This window comes from Sus scrofa, chromosome 6, assembly GCF_000003025.6.
Source record: "Sus scrofa isolate TJ Tabasco breed Duroc chromosome 6, Sscrofa11.1, whole genome shotgun sequence".
NCBI classification, from domain to species: domain Eukaryota; kingdom Metazoa; phylum Chordata; class Mammalia; order Artiodactyla; family Suidae; genus Sus; species Sus scrofa.
In genome coordinates, this window is record NC_010448.4 from 164,198,972 (window position 1) to 164,218,987 (window position 20,016).

The 20,016-nt window shown below is 40.4% G+C and overlaps 1 protein-coding gene across 11 annotated transcripts in view; it reads left to right on the forward strand.

Annotated features, from left to right (window-relative positions):
- The window catches only part of STIL (SCL/TAL1 interrupting locus), a 69,105-nt gene that overhangs the window by 1,461 nt on the left and 47,628 nt on the right, over window positions 1-20,016 (forward strand). For 6 of the 11 annotated variants that reach the window (XM_021096689.1, XM_021096687.1, XM_021096695.1 and 3 more), the window contains 2 exons: window positions 11,999-12,085; window positions 18,528-18,635. In XM_021096689.1, coding sequence (XP_020952348.1) covers window positions 12,042-12,085; window positions 18,528-18,635 — 152 coding nt within the window. In that variant the 5' untranslated portion in view covers window positions 11,999-12,041. Of the gene's footprint in view, window positions 1-9,139; window positions 9,337-11,455; window positions 11,540-11,998; window positions 12,086-18,527; window positions 18,636-20,016 lie in introns of those variants that run through there. The other 5 variants (XM_021096684.1, XM_021096693.1, XM_021096685.1 and 2 more) reach the window with 4 other exon arrangements.

Genomic DNA, 20,016 nt, shown 5'->3' on the forward strand with positions numbered 1-20,016 from the left:
AAGAAGGGCAGAGTTACAGGAAGTTTTGAAGGTAGGAAGGGTTTTCCTATCTGATAACTTTATTTTCTCAGTAAAGAAAGGGAACTATCACCTTAGGAGAAGAGGAAGGGAGGACACCGGGCAATCCCTTGGAGCCAAGCCAGGGAGGCCAGGATTCATCAGAAACACCATGCTACACTGATGCTCAAACATTTAATCCCTCTGCTTGTCTGTGGTGAAAGGCCTGACTCCTAGCATCTTGGTCCGAATTTGTCCCCAAAGAATTAACTTTGCTTTGGCCTCATTTTAGTGCTCCTACTCCTTGAAGGTGACAGAAAAGCCATGAGTTCCACCAAGATGCAAACAATCAGACTTTCAGTATGTCTCAATAAATATGTATTGAATAAATAGCTGTCATCTAGTAGAGGGCCACTCCCTACCTAAACCCATAGATGGATTCCATAGTGAATAAATTTGATTAGCACCTAGTGAATATCCTCTGTGTGCCAAGCATTTAACTTACATTACTTATTTCTTGGACGATAGTCAAAGTTTTAAATAATTAGAACAATGAGAATATTTGTAGAGATTTCTGAGCCAGTATTTGTTGTGTGGGGCATCAATCCTGTTAATTGCTGGGTCATGAAGACGTCCTAGGTGTCCCAGAAGAGAGGAAAAGGACACCCAGAGTTCTCAGGGGAGTAACTATCCAACTCATGTGGAAATAATTCACTTTTCTCCACCAATACAACCTTACCAGTTGTGTGTTGGCTGAACATCAGCCTTGCCTTATAAAATCCTCATAATGCTCTGAAGTTAGTACTCTCATTTTCAGATGGGAAAACAGCCAGGAAGTGAAAGTACTTTGTTCAAGGCCACATAAACAGTAGGTAGCAAAGTCAAATTCAAACTTAGCATGCATAATTTCAAAACATGCTTTCTTTCTATACAGTACTAATCCTTTTCTGAGTTTAAATTAAAGTTCCATACTCATAAATCCCTTCAAAGTAAGTTCTGTTACAGACTAGAAGACTGATCTCAGAAAGATATATAACAAGAGCTATCCTCAAAATCCACTCCTACCCATGTGTGTTTATTTCTCAAGTACATTAGATCTTTGGGGCATGTATTCAATGTATTCCCAGAGTATACCTATCTATGTCCCTTGTGAAATCTCCAGGGGCCTAAGAAGTAGGGCCTTGTCACCATTTATCTGTCCTCTTTATCATAAATTGCCCTTTAGAGCCAGATATCTGTTCCCATACTTTCATTCCCCCCCCCCCTTTTTTTTTTGGGTCTTTTTGCCTGTTCTAGGGCCGCTCCTGTGGCATATGGAGGTTCTCAAGCTTGGGGTTGAATCGGAGCTGTTGCCGCCGGCCTATACCAGAGCCACAGCAATATGGGATCCGAACTATGTCTGCAAGCTACACCACAGCTCACGGCAACGCCAGATCCTTAACCCACTGAGCAAGGCCAGGGATCAAACCCACAACCTCATGGTTCCTAGTCGGATTCGCTAACCACCGCGCCACGATAGGCACTCCCATTTTCCCATTCTTGGCCGCACCTCTTTGCTGGTATATGCTGTTCATTTTTCAGGATTCAGCTCAGATTTCAACTCCTCTGGGAAGCTCTCTAAATTCCCAAGACTGGGTTAAGTGCCCCTCTTTATTCCTCTACACCCACTACCACCACCGTTCCTCTACACCCTCTTACTCCTTACTGGGTCCCCTGTTTACTTCTCTTGTAGCACTGTGGAATATTGTGTATTTCCATAGTGGATTTAGAGCTCCTTGAGGGAACAGACAAAGTCTGATTACTCTTTATCCAGAATAACTATGTGTTACTGTTACATGACTTACTCTCTGAAGGGAACTCCAGGGTCCTTGGAAGATTTAGAATATAATATATGACTGGGAGTTCCCTTCGTGGCTCAGTGGTTAACGAACCTGACTAGGATCCATGAGAATGCGGGTTCAATCCCTGGATTCACTCAGTGCGTTAAGTATCAGTTGCGGTGAGCTGTGGTGTAGGCCGCAGACGTGGTGTGGATCCCACGTGGCTGTGGTGTAGGCTGGTGGCTGCAGCTTTGATTTGACCCCTAGCCTGGGAACCTCCATATGCTGTGGGTGCACCCCTAAGAAGCAAAACAAAACAAAACAAAACAGAATATATAACTGGGTTGCTGCCACTCAAGTTCTATCTACAATGGTCTTTGGCAACTGCTCCATTGTAATTCCAGAAATATCTTTCTTGAGTATACCTAGGAAATGGTTTCTAGGGTCAGTTGGGTGCTGTAGCAAAGACAGGGGGCATGCAGGTGGCATAGGTGGGTGGGGAGCAGGTCATATGCTTTGCATTCAAGTGTTCACAGGTGTCTATTATATTGTTGTCTATTTCCGGAAGGGAATGTTTAGCCCATTACATAACCTCATGCTTAATGGAGTTTCTGAGATGAAGAGTCCTGTTACTTAGATTTGCATGGTTATTGCCATAATGCTTTATCAAAGGACCTTTTATCAAAATTCAAAGAGCATTGGTTAAAGGAAACATAGTCTTTTCAAAGCTGATGTACCAAATCTGGCAACAGACAATACACCTACCCTCCTGGGAGTGACTCTGGCAGCTGAGCTTACTCCATACAACAGAATAGCAGGCTGACCAGTGAAAGGAGCTTCCAGCATCTTTGCCTATTAACTTTGCAGGCCTAGGTAGTTTAGTCATACCTACAGTTTCCTTGTTTGCAAAATCAGGATGACGGTAAAAAAAAAAAAAAACCAGCTTAGCCAGTACTTACAGAGAATTTACCAATGTGTCTTATTTGATTGTTCTACTCTTTACTCCATACGATCCAAGCTCTAAAAAAATAAGTAAAAAAAATAAGTCAACATGACACATAAATTGTATTGTTACCTCTCCCAAGAGGTTTGAGTCTCAAAGGAATTTTGCATAAATTGACAGAGTAACAATCCCCCTTAAAAATATGATGTTCCCTAAAAGCAAAGCTGCATTGTTTTTAAAAAGCAGCAGTCCAGCTTAGCTTAGAAGTGTAAACAGAGAAAAGGAAAGTTTCGTGTTTGGAGAAATTTAGTAAATAAGGGCAGAACTGGTAACTGATTCCAACTTCCCTGTTCCTGGTGATAACAGTAGTTCTTTAGTTCACATGACTGGCCTATTAGCAGGCAATTCAGGGTTTATAACACTGAACACTTACCAGGTTTAATCATAAACACCATGTCACATGGTCAGGGACTAAAAGGGAATAAGGAAAAATGAAAACAACTGATGTGTTAGGATGTAGAATTTTGGTTTAATTTTTCCCTTTACATTTTTTTTCTTTGTAGCCTGTTTGTGCAAGAAATTCATACTTTTTTAAAAAATGTGACATACTAGAAATGGCCCTCTGTGAAGCAAATTAAAGTGCTTAGAAATTTGAAAAATAAGGAGTTCCTGTTGAGGCTCAGTGGGTTAGTAACCTGACTAGTACCCATGAGGACGTGGGTTTGATCCCTGCCCCCACTCAGTGGGTTAAGAATCCGAAGTTGCCGTGAGCTAGGGCACAGGTTGCAGACATGGCTCAGATCTGGTGTTGCTGTGGCTGTGGCCAGCAGCTGTAGCTCCAATTCGACCCCTAGCCTGGGAACTTCCATATCCCGCACCTACAGCCCTAAAAATTAGAAAGAAGGAGAGAGTGGGAGGGAGGAAGGAAGAAAGAAAAAAGAAATTTGAAAAATAAGACTGGCAGCTTTTCTCTGTAGGGGTCGATATCTATAGCAATTCCATGGTGTGTTGAAATGACAAATATATATAAACAGGGGTCAAAGAATAGCACAGTATATATTCAATATCTATAGCAATTCCATGGTGTGTTGAAATGACAAATATATATAAACAGGGGTCAAAGAATAGCACAGTATATATTCAATATCTATAGCAATTCCATGGTGTGTTGAAATGACAAATATATATAAACAGGGGTCAAAGAATAGCACAGTATATATTCAGTCTATTTAAACTGGTCTACAATCTAACAGTAATTCATATTTGCTTTGGATAATTACTTCTTATTACCCCACCTATAAAAGTGTGCCTTCCTCATTTTATGCTTGTCATGTCCTTCAAATTCCCCACACTATCTAGCACAAAGCTTAATGTGTAGTAGGTCCTTTGTAGATTTTATTTCACTAAGCTTATTTTCTTTCTCTCTCTCTCTCTTTTTTTTGCTTTCTAGGACCGTACCCATGGCATATTGGCACATGGAGGTTTCCAGGCTAGGGGCTGAATCAAAGCTATAGCTGCCGGCCTACCCCACAGCCACAGCAACGCAGGATCTGAGCCGCGTCTGCGACCTACACCACAGCTCACGGCAATACCAGATCCTTAACCCACTGAGCAAGGCCAGGGATCAAACCCACATCCTCATGGTTCTTGGTCGGATTCCTTTCCGCTGCACCATGATGGAAACTCCAAGCTTATTCTCTTCTTAATTTAACAAATCATGCCCTTGATCTTGATGTACGTACACTTTATTACAGCAGTGCGTTGCCCATTTATTAGCACTGCCAATGTGCTGATAATATAAGGGCAGTCTTTTAACTTTCACACTCATTATGCATTAACTTTTTTTAATGATAACGTGAAACATGCCAAGGAGGAAAATCAATCTTAGGGAGTTTAAATGGCAGAACTGGGGTGTTCCTGTCATGGCTTGGCACGTTAAGAACTCAGCTAGTATCCATGAAGATGAGAGTTTCATCCCTGGCCTCACTCAGTCTGTTATGGATCCAGTGTTGCTGTGAGCTGTGGTGTAGGTTGTAGATGTGGCTTGGATCTGGCATTGCTGTGGCTCTGGGGTAGGCTGGCAGCTCCAATTCGACCCCAGCCTGGGAAATTCCATATGCCGCAGGTACGGCCCTGAAAAGAAAAACAAAGGATTTAAATGGCAGAATTGGGGCCAGATCCCCAAAGCCAATGCTTGTTATGTTATACTATAATTAAAAAAAATTTTTTTAATATCTAAGGAAAAGCACTTCAGACTTCTCTCGGTTTCCTCCCTCCCTCCCTTCCCCTTCTTTCTTCCTTCCTTTCTTTCACCTTGGATTGGGAACATTTTATTCATGCAACTATTTAGGGAAAATAATGCCTGGGGCCCAACCATCTTGGTTACATCAGATGCTATTACTATTTATGATAAATCTATTCAGCATAATATCTAACCAGCTTTAACCTAGCATCATTTTCAGCATCACTACTCCCCATTTTAGCATAAATACATTTTCATATTACTATTAGACTAGGACTAAATGTTCCATAACTCAGCAAGTAATCTTGCTTATTGTTTTGATGCTTGGCTTTCCCTCCCCCTCCACTCCAGTAATAGGTTTGTCCACTTTGCTCTCACCTCCATTAATATGTAGTATCCTGGGCAAAGGCAAGTTTTCCCATATCCCCCATTCTTGTCAAAACCAAGGCATCTTCATTAAAAACCTTATTAAAGATTTTCCCACAATAGTTAGTAAAAACCTTCACTCAGTTATAATTATCATGATGCCTTTTAAATTCAAACAGGTTATAATGAAAGGCAATTCATTCAAAATTATTTAATTACAAGACTGGATAATTGAAAAAGAATTCTCCACGAATACTTAGTTTGAGCTAGGAAGTAATATTCTGGTTAACAAGTTATGGCTCTAGGACAATGACATGATTAAACAGAACTGGCTTGAATCTTATAGGTGCATTAATCTATATTTGATGTTGGTTCAGAAGTCTGTTTACAAATCAATTTCAAAATTAAATATAATCCTTCCTGATTTTTCTTTCCATGTCCATAAAATGAAGTGCTTTTCCTTATCACCAGTTTTTCTCACAACAGACCAGTAAATCTCACGCACTAGCCCTTAGGAACGTCACAGCAATCTGGCCTCTCAGAAAAGCCAAGTTTTCTTAAATATGAGTCTGAGTCATTCCAATCCAAAAATGGAGCCAGTGGAGTTCCCACTGTGGCTCAGCAGGTTAAGGACCTGACCTTGTCTCTGTGAGGATGCAGGTTTGATCCCTGGCCTTGCTCCAGTTAAGGATCTGGCATTTCTGCAAGTTGCACTGTAGGTCCCAGATGTGGCTTGGATCAGGTGTTGCCATGGCTGTAGCATAGCCCACAGCTGCAGCTCCAGTTCATCCGCTGGCATGGGACCTTCTATATGCTGCAGGTGCGGCCGTAAAAAGGAAAACAAAAAACAAAAAAGGAATCAGAAGTTATTTTTCATTCAATTCAAAAAATACCTACTCAGTGCATAGCATTTAATGTATATCCTGCTTAGAAATCTACTACTAATAAAATGCTTAATTGAAGTCTGGTATTTGAATTATTATTAACCAAAAAGGAGGTATTTTATCTTGTTATTGTTCAAAAAATTAGCACATGCTTCAACTCTCCACTTACCCTTTCCTTTCTTCTTTTTAACAGACTTCGTTCTTAGGAACCATTTTATATTAGCAGAAAAATTGAGAATATAGTACAGAGTTCCCTTATAACCCCCCCCCAGTTTCACCTATTTTTAACATTTATTATGGTACATTGGTTACAATTAACTATCCAATATTGGTCATTATCATTAAAGTGTATAGCTTTTTGTTTGGTTTGTTTGTTTGTTTTAGATTTTCTCAGTTTTTAACAAAGGCTCAGTCTTCTGTTCCATGATCCCAAGCATGATACCACATTACATTTAGTTGACATCTCTCTTCAGGCTTCTCCTAGCTAGTTTCTCAGACTTTCCTTGTTCTGATAACCTTGACAGCTCTGACAAGTACAATTCAGGTATTTAATAAGATTCCCCACTATTGAAATGTGTGTGATGTTTTTCTCAGGGTAAGTCTGGGTTTATAGGTTATTGGAAGGAAGACCACAGAGGTGAAGTGCCATTTTCATCACAGCATATGAATTATATATACTATCAGGATGACTTTTAACGTTGGCTTTGATCACCTGGCTGAAGTACTGTTGGTCAGCTTTCTCCACTGCAAAGTTACTCTTTCTCCCGCTCCTTTACATACTAAACACTTTGGGAGGATGTCATTATATCCAGCCTCCACTTAAGGAGTAGAGAGTTTTGTGTTAGACCTGCCCCTTCCTTTTTTTTCTTAATTTATATCATCTTACATTACTCTTTCAGATATTTTAAAATAGTTCTTAAAAAACCCATAAGTCATGAGGGGCCCATGCAAAGTCCTTTTCTTTTACCTCCTAAATTCAATGTGTAATCAAATCCTGTTGAGTTTGCCCTCAACATGCATAAAGAATCCAACTACCTCTTACCACTTCCATTGCTACATTCTGGTTCAAGTCATCAATCTCTCCCTTAGGTTATTGCAGCAACCTTCTAACTGGTCTTGTTGCTGCCTTTGCCCCCTGCAATTTTATTCTCTATCTGGCAACCATAGTGATCCTTTTAAAATCAAAAATCGTATCTTGTCAGTTCCCTACTTAAAATCTTCCAGTGGCTTCCTATATAGCTCAAGAGTGCAGCTAAGGAGTTCCCATTGTGGTTCAGCAATAATGAACCCGACTAGTATCAATGAGGACAGTTTGATCCCTGGCCTTGCTCAGTGGGTTAAGGAACCGGCATTGCCATGTAGGTTGCAGATACCACTCAGATCTGGCACGGCAGTGGCTGTGGCACAGGCCGGCAGCTGCCACTCCGATTTGACCCCTAGCCTGGGAACTTGCATGTGCCCCCGATGCAGCCCTAAAAAAGACCCCCAGAAAAGAGTGCAGCTAAGTCTTGTAATGCCCTATGTGATCTGCCAACACCTCTCCTCAACCTCTGTCAACCTGACATTCTTATAACTCATTTTGCTCAGCACATACTGGCCTCCTGCTCTTCCTTGAAGATGCCAGGAAACTCCCACCCCAAGGCCTTTGCACTTAATGTAAACTTTGGCAGCCATCAAAGTGTGCCACTTGGATCTCTCTCCAGAAGGAACTTGCCAATTAGCTGCAGAGTACACTTGGCTGACAGCCTCTTAGGACCTTCCAAATCTGCCTTAACTTTGGCACCTGCTCTTTGTGGGAAGCCCCAGGCAATGACAGAGGAGCAAGAGTTCTAGCCATTTCTGCCTAATGTGGGACTCCTCTAATGGACCCTCTTTGCTCCAGAGTTCCCCACTGGCTCAGCCAACTTTGTCAGACATGCATCACTGTCTGAGGCTCTTCTTGCTCTCACACCAGAACTGAGGACTCACTATCATTTCTCTTAAACTGTGTGCCTTAGAGTCTAGGAATTTTTCCAGGAAAGCAGAGAATGACACTATGGAGCATATATTTCTTGGCTGGTTTGATACATTTTTCAGGATGGTATTTTCACTCTATCAAAAGGATGGACACATTCAGAACAAGACAGCCTGCAAATGCAGCTCAGACTTGAAGATAGTTCCATATTGCTCAGGAAACTAACAAAATCTAGAGAAAAGTAAGTGACATTTTGTATCTGGACTCTGCACTTAGTAGCTGTGTGATATTTTACTTCCTCTCCCTTGTTCAATAGGGGTAGTAATACCTATTTTGGCTGTTAGGACCGTCATATAAGATAATGGTGGCAGAGAAGGCTCAATTACAAATAATACTTCTGGAGACAACTATAAATAATCACACTAATATTAATGCAATATGCCATATATATAATACTAATACCATCTATAATCCCAATATTAGTTGTAGAGATAGGTATAAATGGCTTAAGTCACGTTTTCTTCTGCTCGAACAGGAAGAAATTATTTTAAAATCTTATGTTATTGAGAGGACCCTTCATAGGAAAGGAACTGGGAGAAATCTACCTCCCGGCTCTTTCTGTCCGTTCAAAGGGTTTGGTTCGCTTCTAGTAGCCTAGTGACGGTCGGGGGAGCAGGCACTTCCGGCTTCCTCTGCCATACTCATCAGCTAAGCTGGACTTTTCAGTGCGCGTGCGCACGACCCGCCCCACCCCGGAACTTAACCGTTGGCGTAATTGAACTGTTTAAATCCTCGGGAACCTGCTCCTGGGGAGCGGGAGGCGCACTCATTTCTCCACGGAGGCTTGGGATTGGTCGGGAGCGCACCGATACGGAGCGCTGATTGGCTGGCGCATAAGAACGTCCCGGCGACCACGCGTGACGCTTCCAGCACCGCCTCTGCTCACTGACGGGTGGGTTTCTGACCAGTGAGCAGGCGTGGCGCGGTCTTCGGTTTCACGAGATTGTGTTTGCCGCCCTGGTTCCCGCGACCCCAACGTCCCAGAGGCGGGGCGAAGTCGGCGGAGGCACTTCTTGGAGCCGACGTCTGTTCTGGCCCAACAAACAAACCTCGACTCCGCGGAGGTTGTGGTGAGTGGGGCTTTGTGCTTCGCTTCCCCCGAGGGGCGGCGGCGGGTCTGGGGAAGAAGGGTGGGCAACATTCAGGGCCTTGGAGTAGATTCCGCCCTCTGGGAACCTGGACTGCTGCAGTGAAGGGAAACAAGTGGGAGAAATAAATTAAGCGGACCACGAATTCCTTGGGAATCGTTTGTACTTAGGTGTGTGAACGAGGTTTGTAGTTGATACCGTGCCATTTAAAGTTTTTACTGTGAAAACTTGATGGAAGCCCTGTACACTTGGACAGCTATATAGTGAGTAATCAGTGAACGTTTGAATTCAAGTTCGTGGTCTACTGGAGGTAACCTATAAACAAGAAAGTGTGAAAGTTCTGTGTATGTGAACACAGGCGGTAGTAACTCCACCGTGGTGTCTAGGAGATGGTTTCACAGGGGAGTTGACATTCGGGTTGGATTGTGAAGGACGGTGGAGATTTACCAGGGCATTCCGAGTAAAGGGGACCTCCAGCGTGCGAAGATGCTCAAACTCTGAAACTGCGAGCCGTTCACTTTGTAGTGGCAGGATGAATAAGGGATAAGGTTGGAGTAATAGGATGGGGCCATGTCGTGAAAGTCATTTATTCTACATATAAAGAAGAGTTCTTTTTAAGCAGGAGAATAACTTGATCAGATTTATATGGAGGTACCCTTCTACCCGTACTGTGGTGACATTTAAGAAAATCTGGTGGGACCTGATGAAGTCAAGAACCAAGGTGGTGGGGGTGTAAAGACAGAATCTGTATGGGTGAAGAGGGAAGAAGGAGAGTTAAGGATGACTTAATGGTTTTCATTTGATACACAGTGATGCCATTATCCAGGGAGAATATGTTTTGCTAGGTATGGGTGTTGTGTGGGTTTGTTTTTTTTGTTTGTTTTGTTTTTTTGCCATTTATCTTTTTTATTTAACAAGGGTGTTATGTGGTTTTAGTTTCACTAGCTTTAACTGCTTGTGCATTACTCTCAAAATAAACTATCTCATATGGATTTTTTATTTTTATTTTTTTTTGTCTTTTTTTTTTTTGCTATTTCTTGGACCGCTCCCGCGGCATATGGAGGTTCCCAGGCTAGGGGTCTAATCGGAGCTGTAGCTACTGGCCTACGCCAGAGCCACAGCAACGTGGGATCCGAGCCGTGTCTGCAACCTACACCACAGCTCACGGCAACGCCGGATCGTTAACCCACTGAGCAAGGGCAGGGACCGAACCCGCAACCTCATGGTTCCTAGTCGGATTCGTTAACCACTGCGCCACGACGGGAACTCCTCATATGGATTTTTTAAAATAAGAAATAGATCAACATTCTTTAATGCGTAAAGGAAGAATAGACAAATATGTGTTTTAAGGCTCTTGTTTAATGAAGAAAAATGGCACTTATTACCCCCTAGGATTACAAATGTCAATCTGAATATTGTTATCCATGACCACCAAGTGGCACAGAAGATCTTTTGAGTTTAAAACATGCATTCTGTAAAAACCAGGTGAAGTCCAGATACCTCCAAGAGGGAGTTTTTGTTTTTGTTTTTTATTATAGTTGATTTACAATGTTCTGCCATATTCTGCTGTACAGCAAAGTGACCTGATTATACATATATATACATTCTTTTTCTCATGTTTTCTTCCATCATGTTCCATCACAAGTAATTGAATATAGTTCCCTGTGCTATACACCTCATTAGGACTTCATTGCTTATCCACTCCAAATACAATAATTTGCATGCCAAGAGGGAGTTTTTAAGTCAGCCTAATAAAAGGCACTTTCAATAGGATTTTGTTCTTGTAAATATTTCTAGCTTTTGAGTTTTAACTTAAAAAATTCTTCTAAATGACTTATGTACTGGGATGAGTAACTCTTTCCTTCCTTATCTGGCTTCAAACTATTCTTTTTTGCTAGAATTGAAATAGAATGTACAGGGCCTAAGGATTAACTCTAAGATTTAATAAAAGAACATAAATACTGAAACTGTGAAGAAAGGGCTTTGAGGTCTGAATTTTGCCGGAGTATTATTTAGATGGAGGTGGATAGTGGGCATTTAGAAATATGGGCTTGAAACTCAGAGGAGAGACGGAAGCTGAAAGTTTGCTATATACGGATAGGTGTGGAAGCAATGGGAGTGGAAGAGATTCCCTGGGGAGGGCACATGGAGCCAAAAAAAGAACACTGACTTTTCACTGATACAGGTAAGTTTGTGGGGAAATAGGTATGTGTCTTCCATCTCCACGGGATTGAAGATTTGTTGGCTTTATTATAGACCCAATAAGTATCTAGCCAAATTGTCCTATTTGCTGTTTTGTGGTCTTCTATTATGAGGCTTTTGGTTAAAATCTCATGTAATAAATACAGCTTTCCCTACCCAGCTCACTAAGTTAACACAAGGATCTTAGGGGCAGAATCTGTGCTTTCCTTGGTGAATAGATATATTGGTAGGTTTTGCTGCCCAGAATAAACATTAATTTATAGGCCGAGTAAAGTATAGAAATGATCAGAATCCACAAACACTTTATCTTATTAATCTGTGGGTGAAGACACTTCGTGTAAATACCCTAATTTTGCCTATTTTTTTGTTGATATGTGGTTTAATCATCTTTTTATTTTTTGTTTTCTATCACTCATTAATAATATTCTCTTTACTTCTTTAGGATCCTGAGCATATGAAATTGAATAAATCCTTCACTAATCATCATGGAGCCTACATATCCTCTTGCCGGACCCCAGATGAATAACAGGTATGGAAATATTTTTACAAATTTTTTTTCACAGCTACTCACATAACTCAGGAAGGTAGGTTGAAATAGAGGGAAGAAATCATCTTTAGAATCAGGAAAATCTGGGTCCATATTCCAGCTCTACCACTTATTAGGTAGATGACCTTGATCACGTTAATAAAGTGCTCAAAGCCTCATTTTCCTCATCTGTAAATTGGGGATAGTACTCTGTCTTATTTATTTATTTTTTTTTCAGTTTTATTGGAATATAGTTGATTTACAAAGTTATGTTAATTTCAAGCATACAGCAAAGTAAATCGGTTATATATCTATCCATTCCTTCTCAGATTCTTTTCCCATATAGGTTATTACACAGTATTGATAAATTTCCCTGTGCTGTACAGTAGGTCCTTGTTACCTATCTTTTTTTTTTTTTTTTTGTCTTTTTTTGCCATTTCTTGGGCCCCTCCCACGGCATATGGAGGTTCCCAGACTAGGGGTCCAATTGGAGCTGCAGCTGCCGGCCTACGCCAGAGCCACAGCAACGCGGGATCCGAGCCGCGTCTGCAACCTACACCACAGCTCACGGCAACGCCGGATCGTTAACCCACTGAGCAAGGGCAGGGACCGAACCCGCCACCTCATGGTTCCTAGTCGGATTCGTTAACCACTGTGCCACGACGGGAACTCCCCTATCTATTTTATATATAGTGTATATATATCAGTCCCAACCCCCTGATGTATCCCTCCCCCCAACATTTCCCCTTTGGTAAACCTGAGTTTGGTTTTGAAATCTTTCAGTCAGTTTATGTTTTGTAAGTTCTATAATATCATTTTTATTAGCCTCCACGTACTAGTGATCTCATATGATATTTGTCTTTGTCTGACTTACCTCACTTAATGTGATAATTTCTAGGTCCATCCATGTTGCTGCAAAAGGCAGTATTTCATGCTTTTTTATGACTGAGTAATAATCCATTGTATATATGTACCGTATCTTCTTTATCCAATCCTCTATTGATAGACATTTAGGTTGCTTCCACGTCTTGACTATTGTAAATAGTGCTGCAGTGAACAGTGGGGTGCATTTATCTTTTTGAATTATGGTTTTCTCCAGATATATGCCCAAGAGTGGGATTGGTGGATCACATGGTAGTTTTATATTTAGTTTTTAAGGAACCTCCATGCTGTTCTCCATTGTGGGTTGCACCAGCTTATGTTCCCACCAATAGTGTAGGAGGGTTCCCTTTTCTCCACACCCTCTCCAGCATTTGTTGTTGGTTGACTTTTTGATGATGGCCATTCTGACTGATGAGAGTTGATACTTCATTGTAATTTTGATTTGCATTTCTCTAATCATTGGCAATGTTGAGCGCCTGTTCATGTGCTTTTTGGCCGTCTGTTTTCTTTGAAGAAATATCTGTTTAAATCTTCTGACCAATTTTTAATTGGATTGTTTGCTTTTTTGATGTACGAGATGTTTGCTGTATGAGATGTTTGTATATTTTGGAGATTAATCCCATGTTAGTCGCTTCGTCTGCAAAGATTTTCTTCCCATTCTGTAGGTTGTTTTTTCGTTTTGTTAATGGATTCATGGTAAACTCTATCTAACAGAAGATTATTGTCAAGGGATTACTAAACTGGAGAATTCCCTTGTGGTGCAGCAGATTAAGAATCTGGTATTGTCACTGCAGCAGCTTTGTTGCTTTGTTTCATTCCCTACGCTGGGAACTTCCACATGCTGCAGACGAGGCCCAAAGATAAGTAAAGAAATAAACAGACAAATAAATAAATAAATAAAAAGAAAGAAATTGGATGAGTTTAAGCTGTGGCACAGTGAGTTAAGGATCTGGCATTGTCTCTGGAGTCTGTGGCTGCATGGTTTCAATCCCTGGCTCAGTGTAGTGGGTTAAGGATCTGTTGTTGCTGCAGCTGCGGCTCTAATTCTATCCCTGACCTGGGAACTTCCACATGCCCTGAATGCAGAAAGGGAGGGAGGAGGGAGGGAAGGAAGGAAAGAAAGAAAGAAAGGAGAGAAAATAAACTTAAAGAAGATTCTGTACCTGGCCTGGGAACTTCCATATGCTGTGAATGCAGCCATAAAGAAAGAAAGGAAGGAGGGAGGAAGAAAAAGAAAGAGAAGAAAAGAAACTTTAAAAAAAAAAAAAAAAAAAAAGGAGTTCCCGTCGTGGTGCAGTGGTTAACGAATCCGACTAGGAACCATGAGGTTGCGGGTTCGGTCCCTGCCCTTGCTCAGTGGGTTAACGATCTGGCGTTGCCGTGAGCTGTGGTGTAGGTCGCAGACGCGGCTCGGATCCCGCGTTGCTGTGGCTCTGGCGTAGGCCGGTGGCTACAGCTCCGATTCAACCCCTAGCCTGGGAACCTCCATATGCCGCGGGAGCAGCCCAAGAAATAGCAACAACAGCAACGACAACAACAACAGACAAAAAGACAAAAAAGACAAAAAAAAAAAAAAAAAAAAAGATTACTAAAGGGTTTGGAACATAGTAGGTACTCAGTAAATATTAGGCTCATTTCCTCCTTCCTTTATTTTAGTTTCACAGCGAGTCTTCTTATTGATAAAAAAAAAAATAGTATCTGAACTTTCGAGGCTAAAGAGCACATACATATTTATTTACATCCTAGACAGATGGGAAAGTGGTTGAGTTCTTTCCCTCTTCTTCTAAACCCTAATTCCTTGATGGGAAAAATTTCGCATTGGATGTAAAGTTTCCTAAATGTCCCTAAGCCTTTTCCCACTTATGTGGTGTAGGAAGGAGGAGCTTGCCACCTGTCTCCTAATTTTCTCAATCTGTCAATACTTTGAAGACCAGGCAAATTGGCTTGTGTTATTTGGCTCTTTGAATCATTTATTGTTCTTTTTTTCCCCAGAGAAGAACAATTAATGCTGACATGTGAATTTTTTTTTTCTAGACTAGAATTGCATCCATGAATTACCTTTATTCTGTGTTATTTTTCTTTGTGCCAGATGTTCTTGATGAAGACAATGGGAAACACGACCCGAAGAGACTATCACATTCCTGTTGCTGAATTTTGGCCCTTCTGTTCTATCTTATTGCCACCTCTTATTTGAAAAATTGTCAAACTCTGTTCTTCTGTTTTTTAATCTTGTTATTGGGTCACATTCATTCCTTACATTCTAGGGAAGATAATATATTCATATGATTTAAACTGATTATTCCTGGTATATTCAACTCTAGTTTTTTTTTTTTCTTCTTTTTTTTTTTAATTCATTTGTTGAACTTTGGTTTTCAGTAATCTATTGGCTTTAGGACAGCAGTTTTGGATTATTTTTGGTTACAGACCGCTCTGAATATCTGGTAGCCTTGAATCTCATTCCTTAAGAAAAAGTACTTTTATACATAAACTTGCAAAATTTTGCACCCAGTTTCAGGGTATTTGTGTCTCTCGTACTTCTAAAATCTACCTGTATATCTCAGGTTAAGAAAAAGACTTAAGAGCAGCATTTATTGAACTCTTGCTCTGCCAGGTTTTATGCTCAGCACTTTGCATACGTTGCTCTTATTTAATCCTCACAAAAGGCCCATGAGGTGTAGGTCCTATTATTTTTCCCCTCTTTTTTGGTTGTTAAATGAGGAAACTAGCTGGAGAGCTTAACCAACCTGAAGTTATACATTTGTTAAGTGATATAGCCAGGATTTAAATCTGAAATGATTTCTACTCTGCACTGCAGGGAAGTAAACCCAAAGTAGTGTAGGTTGGGCTTTATAAACGAACTGAGGACTACTGGGAGCAAAAAGAAATAGCTCACTTGGAGCACTTATAATAAGCCAGGAATTTTTTAAAGCATTTTACATATATTGACTCATGTAATATTTAATATAACTCTACTAGGAGATACTGATGTTACCCTAACAGCTGAGGAAACTGAGGCACAGAGATATTAAATAACGTGATCAAGGTCACACAGCCAGCAAATTTAAAAGCCGTGTGTCAAACCTAAGCAGTTGATTTCTAGGCTTTGCATTTAACCCCTGTACCATACTGCCTCTTACCAATTAGCAAATAATACAGAGACATAGATAAACTAATAGTTTGTCACTTACTAGCTTTGTGACATTGAACAAACTTCTTAATCTCAGACTGTTTTCATTTCAAAAAAAGAGAGCTTAAAAATCCTTCTTTTAGATATTATGAGCTTAAATCAGGTAAGGATTTGAAAGCACATAGCTAAGAATGTAGTTGATCCAGACTTGGAACCCAGGCTCTAAAGCACTACATCATTCAGCTTCTAGAAGTATAAGCTTTGAAATTGGCCATACTTAGATTCAAATCCCAGTTCTGCTACGTAACTCCTGTATCAAGTTATAAAAGTTACAGTTTGTTAGCAGTTAACTGGTGGCTCAGTGGGCTAAGGATCTGGCATTGTCTCTGCTGTGGCTTGGGTCACCACTGCTGTAGCATGGGCTTGATCACTGCCCTGGGAACTGCTGTATGCTGCAGGCATGGCCAAAAAAAAAAAAAAAAAAAAAAAAAATACAGTTTGTAAATAAAATAAAATAAAATAAAATAAAAATAAAGGAGTTCCTGTCGTGGCGCAGTGGTTAACGAATCTGACTAGGAACCATGAGGTTGCGGGTTTGATCCCTGCCCTTGTTCAGTGGGTTAAGGATCCGGTGTTGCCGTGAGCTGTGGTGTAGGTCACAGATCCCGTGTTGCTGTGGCTCTGGCGTAGGCTGGTGGCTACAGCTCTGATTGGACTCCTAGCCTGGGAACCTCCACATGCCGCAGGAGCGGCCCAAGAAATGGCAAAAAGACAAAAAAAAAAAAAAAAAAAAAAAAAAAGTTATAGTTTGTTATCTATAAAGGGAACAATAAGGTGTTTCGGAATAGTTTTAGTGAGAACTATTGTATATGTAAGGTGTCTAGTAGGATGCTTGGTGCACAGGAGATCAGTAAACTGGAGCCGGTATTTTAGTTGAGAAACTTTATCAGATAATACATGAAAGCAAGGTCTAGAACAAGATGTCCTTAGTTCATGATTATGACGAATATTCTTTCAATTTAGCTATTTTGAAGTCCACCACCATGCAAGGGCACTGTCGGAGGTAGCTCACTGTCAGGGCTTTCTTGCTTTAATGCATGAAACTTGAGCTGATAGCTATTTTCTCACAGTCCTTTTTTTTAACAATAATTTTTAATTTTTAAAATTTATTTATTTAGGCCACACCCACAGCATGTGGAAATTCCTTGGCCAGGGATCAAACCCGTGCCACAGCTGAAACCTGCACCACAGCTGCTGCAATGCCAGATCCTTAACCCACACACCATGCGGGAACTTCCTCCCAGTCTTTCCTTTCCATTGTCGTTTTCTTATTGTAGTTTGCTCATGTTACCCACTTATGTAAAATTAAAACTTTGTGATGGTTCCCTATATAATTTAACATTGAAACCTTGCTTTACGTTGCCAGTATGATCTTTGTTGAGGAATTAATGGTGTTCTTTTTATGTTTCAATTATTCTGTGATAGGGCCCAGGATAGCAAATTTGGAAACACTGAAAAGCTTTTGTGCTTTTCATAATTTTTAGGTATTTTTGAGAAATTAGTTCAGAAGGACAAATTTTTTTTTCTTGTTACATCTGCACCTGTGGCATATGGAGGTTCCTAGGCTAGGGACTGAATCAGAGCTGCAGCTGCTGGCCTACACCACAGCCACAGCAACAGCAGATCCAAGCCGCATCTGCAACCTGTGCTGCAGCTTGCAGCAACACTGGATCCCTAACCCACTGAGTGAGGCTGGGGATCAAACCCGCATCTTCACAGACTCTGTGTCAGGTTCCTAACCCAGTGAGCCACAACAGGAACTCCCAGGAGGACAGATATTAATTTTAAATTTGTTTATGTATTTATTTTTAATTATTTTATTTCAAAATGGGATGTTTTTTGCTTTTTAGGGTTGCATGTGCAGCATATGGAGATTCCCAGGGTAGGGGTCGAATCTGAGCTACAGCTGCTGGCCTACAGCACAGCCATAGCAACATCAGATACAAGCCATGTCTGCAGTCCACACCACAACTCATGGCAATGCTGGATGCTTAAACAAATCCTAGTCAGATTTGTTTCTATTGCTCCACAACAGGAACTCCATTAATTTTAAATTTAAATTCATGGTGTATACTCATTTTTCTGTCACTTAAGGAAGATTTTATAGGATTGCTACTCCCAATTCTTTTTTTAAAAGCTTGTGTGTATGTAATTTATATATGCATAGGGGAAAAAGGATAGAAAGAAGCCATACCTAAATTTTGAACACTTAATTCTCTTGATTTTTCTTTTCTTTTTACTTCTTAAAAATATTTTTCAAGTCTTTAAAATTACAAAAGTAATCTGAAAAGCCCTATCATTTAAAGGTATCATTTCTTGTACCTTTCTGTTGTATGTTTGTCATTGTACTTTAATTTAAAAATATTTTTTTTAAAGGTTTTCTTCAAGCAGAATGGTGCCTTTCTATTTTCCTCCATCAAAATGTGCACTTTGGAATTCAATGCCAATTGGAGATTTCATCTACTTACATCTCAATTACTACAGGTATAAAATGTTTCTCTTTTCAAATCCAACCAGTATAAATAGAAGTGAGAAGAATGTATAAGGCAAGGTTGATTACTATGAGTAATTTTTTTTTTTTAAATCTTTTCAATTCAGGAGCTCTTCTCAGACAATATTCTTTCTACTGCTTCATAAATCTCTTCCTTACGCTTTTGAGAAGTAATCTTAAGTTCATAGTTAAAATATTCTGCAAATCTAAAGTTCTAAGTGTTATAGAAATTCGAAAGAGACAAAGTATAATACAAACTGAAATTTTTTTTTCCCTTCTTTTTCATGCTGCACTTGCGGCATATGGAAGTTCCCAGGCTAGGGGTCGAATCGGAGCTGCAGCTGCCAGCCTATTCCACAGACACAGCAACTTGGGATCTGAGTCTCGTCTTTGACCTACCCCATAGCTGATGGCAACGTCAGATCCTTAACCCACTGAGTGAGGCCAGGAATAGAACCCACATCCCCACAGATACTAGTCAGGTTCATTAACACTGAGCCACGAGGGGAATGCCTGAAAGAGGGTTTTGTTTTGTTTTTGTTTTTGTTTTTGTTTACTTATTTTTTAATTTATTTTTATCAGTTCAGCATGGTGTCTTTGTAAGTCATTGAGAAGATTGAACTGATTTTTAGTGGATAGACCATATTAGAAGGAATATAAAATATTATGGTTATGGCCAAGTATGTAAAAGACATGGAAGCTTATGTTTATAATAATAGAAAATTGATATCCATTGAGATTTTATATATAAGAGAGTTAACTTGTTAAAAGCAGAGTTCTTTTGTTTGTTTGCTTTTTTAGGGCCACACCCATGGTATATGGAGGTTCCCAGGTCTAATCAGAGCTACAGCTGCTGGCCACGCCAGATCTAATCAGAGCCACAGCCACAGCCACGCCAGATCTGAGCCTCGTCTGCAACCTATACCACAGCTCATGGCAACACTGGATCGTTAACCCACTGATTGAGGCCAGGGATCAAACCCACAACCTCATGGTTCCTAGTTGGATTTGTGTCCGCTGCACTGCAATGGGAACTCCAAAAGCAGAGTTCTAAGAAAGTTGAATCATAGTGAGGAGAATGCAGAGCCAGCCTAGATATGAGGTTTTTTTTTTTTTTTTTTTTTTTTTTTTTTTTTTTTTTTTCCGAAATCTAAGCAGTGTAGATTTAATACCATAGTGGTTTAAGATGGTATGACTGGAGTCAGACTTCCTAGAGGGTCAGATCCTCATTTATCTTCTCTTACGTGACCTCAGTGAAGTAGCCAAGGCTCACTTTCCTTATTTATAAAATAAGGATAATGATACTTGTTTGATAGTACCCTTCTAAGAACTGTAAAGCAGCAGTTGGCACAGTGCCTGGGCATAGGAGGTATT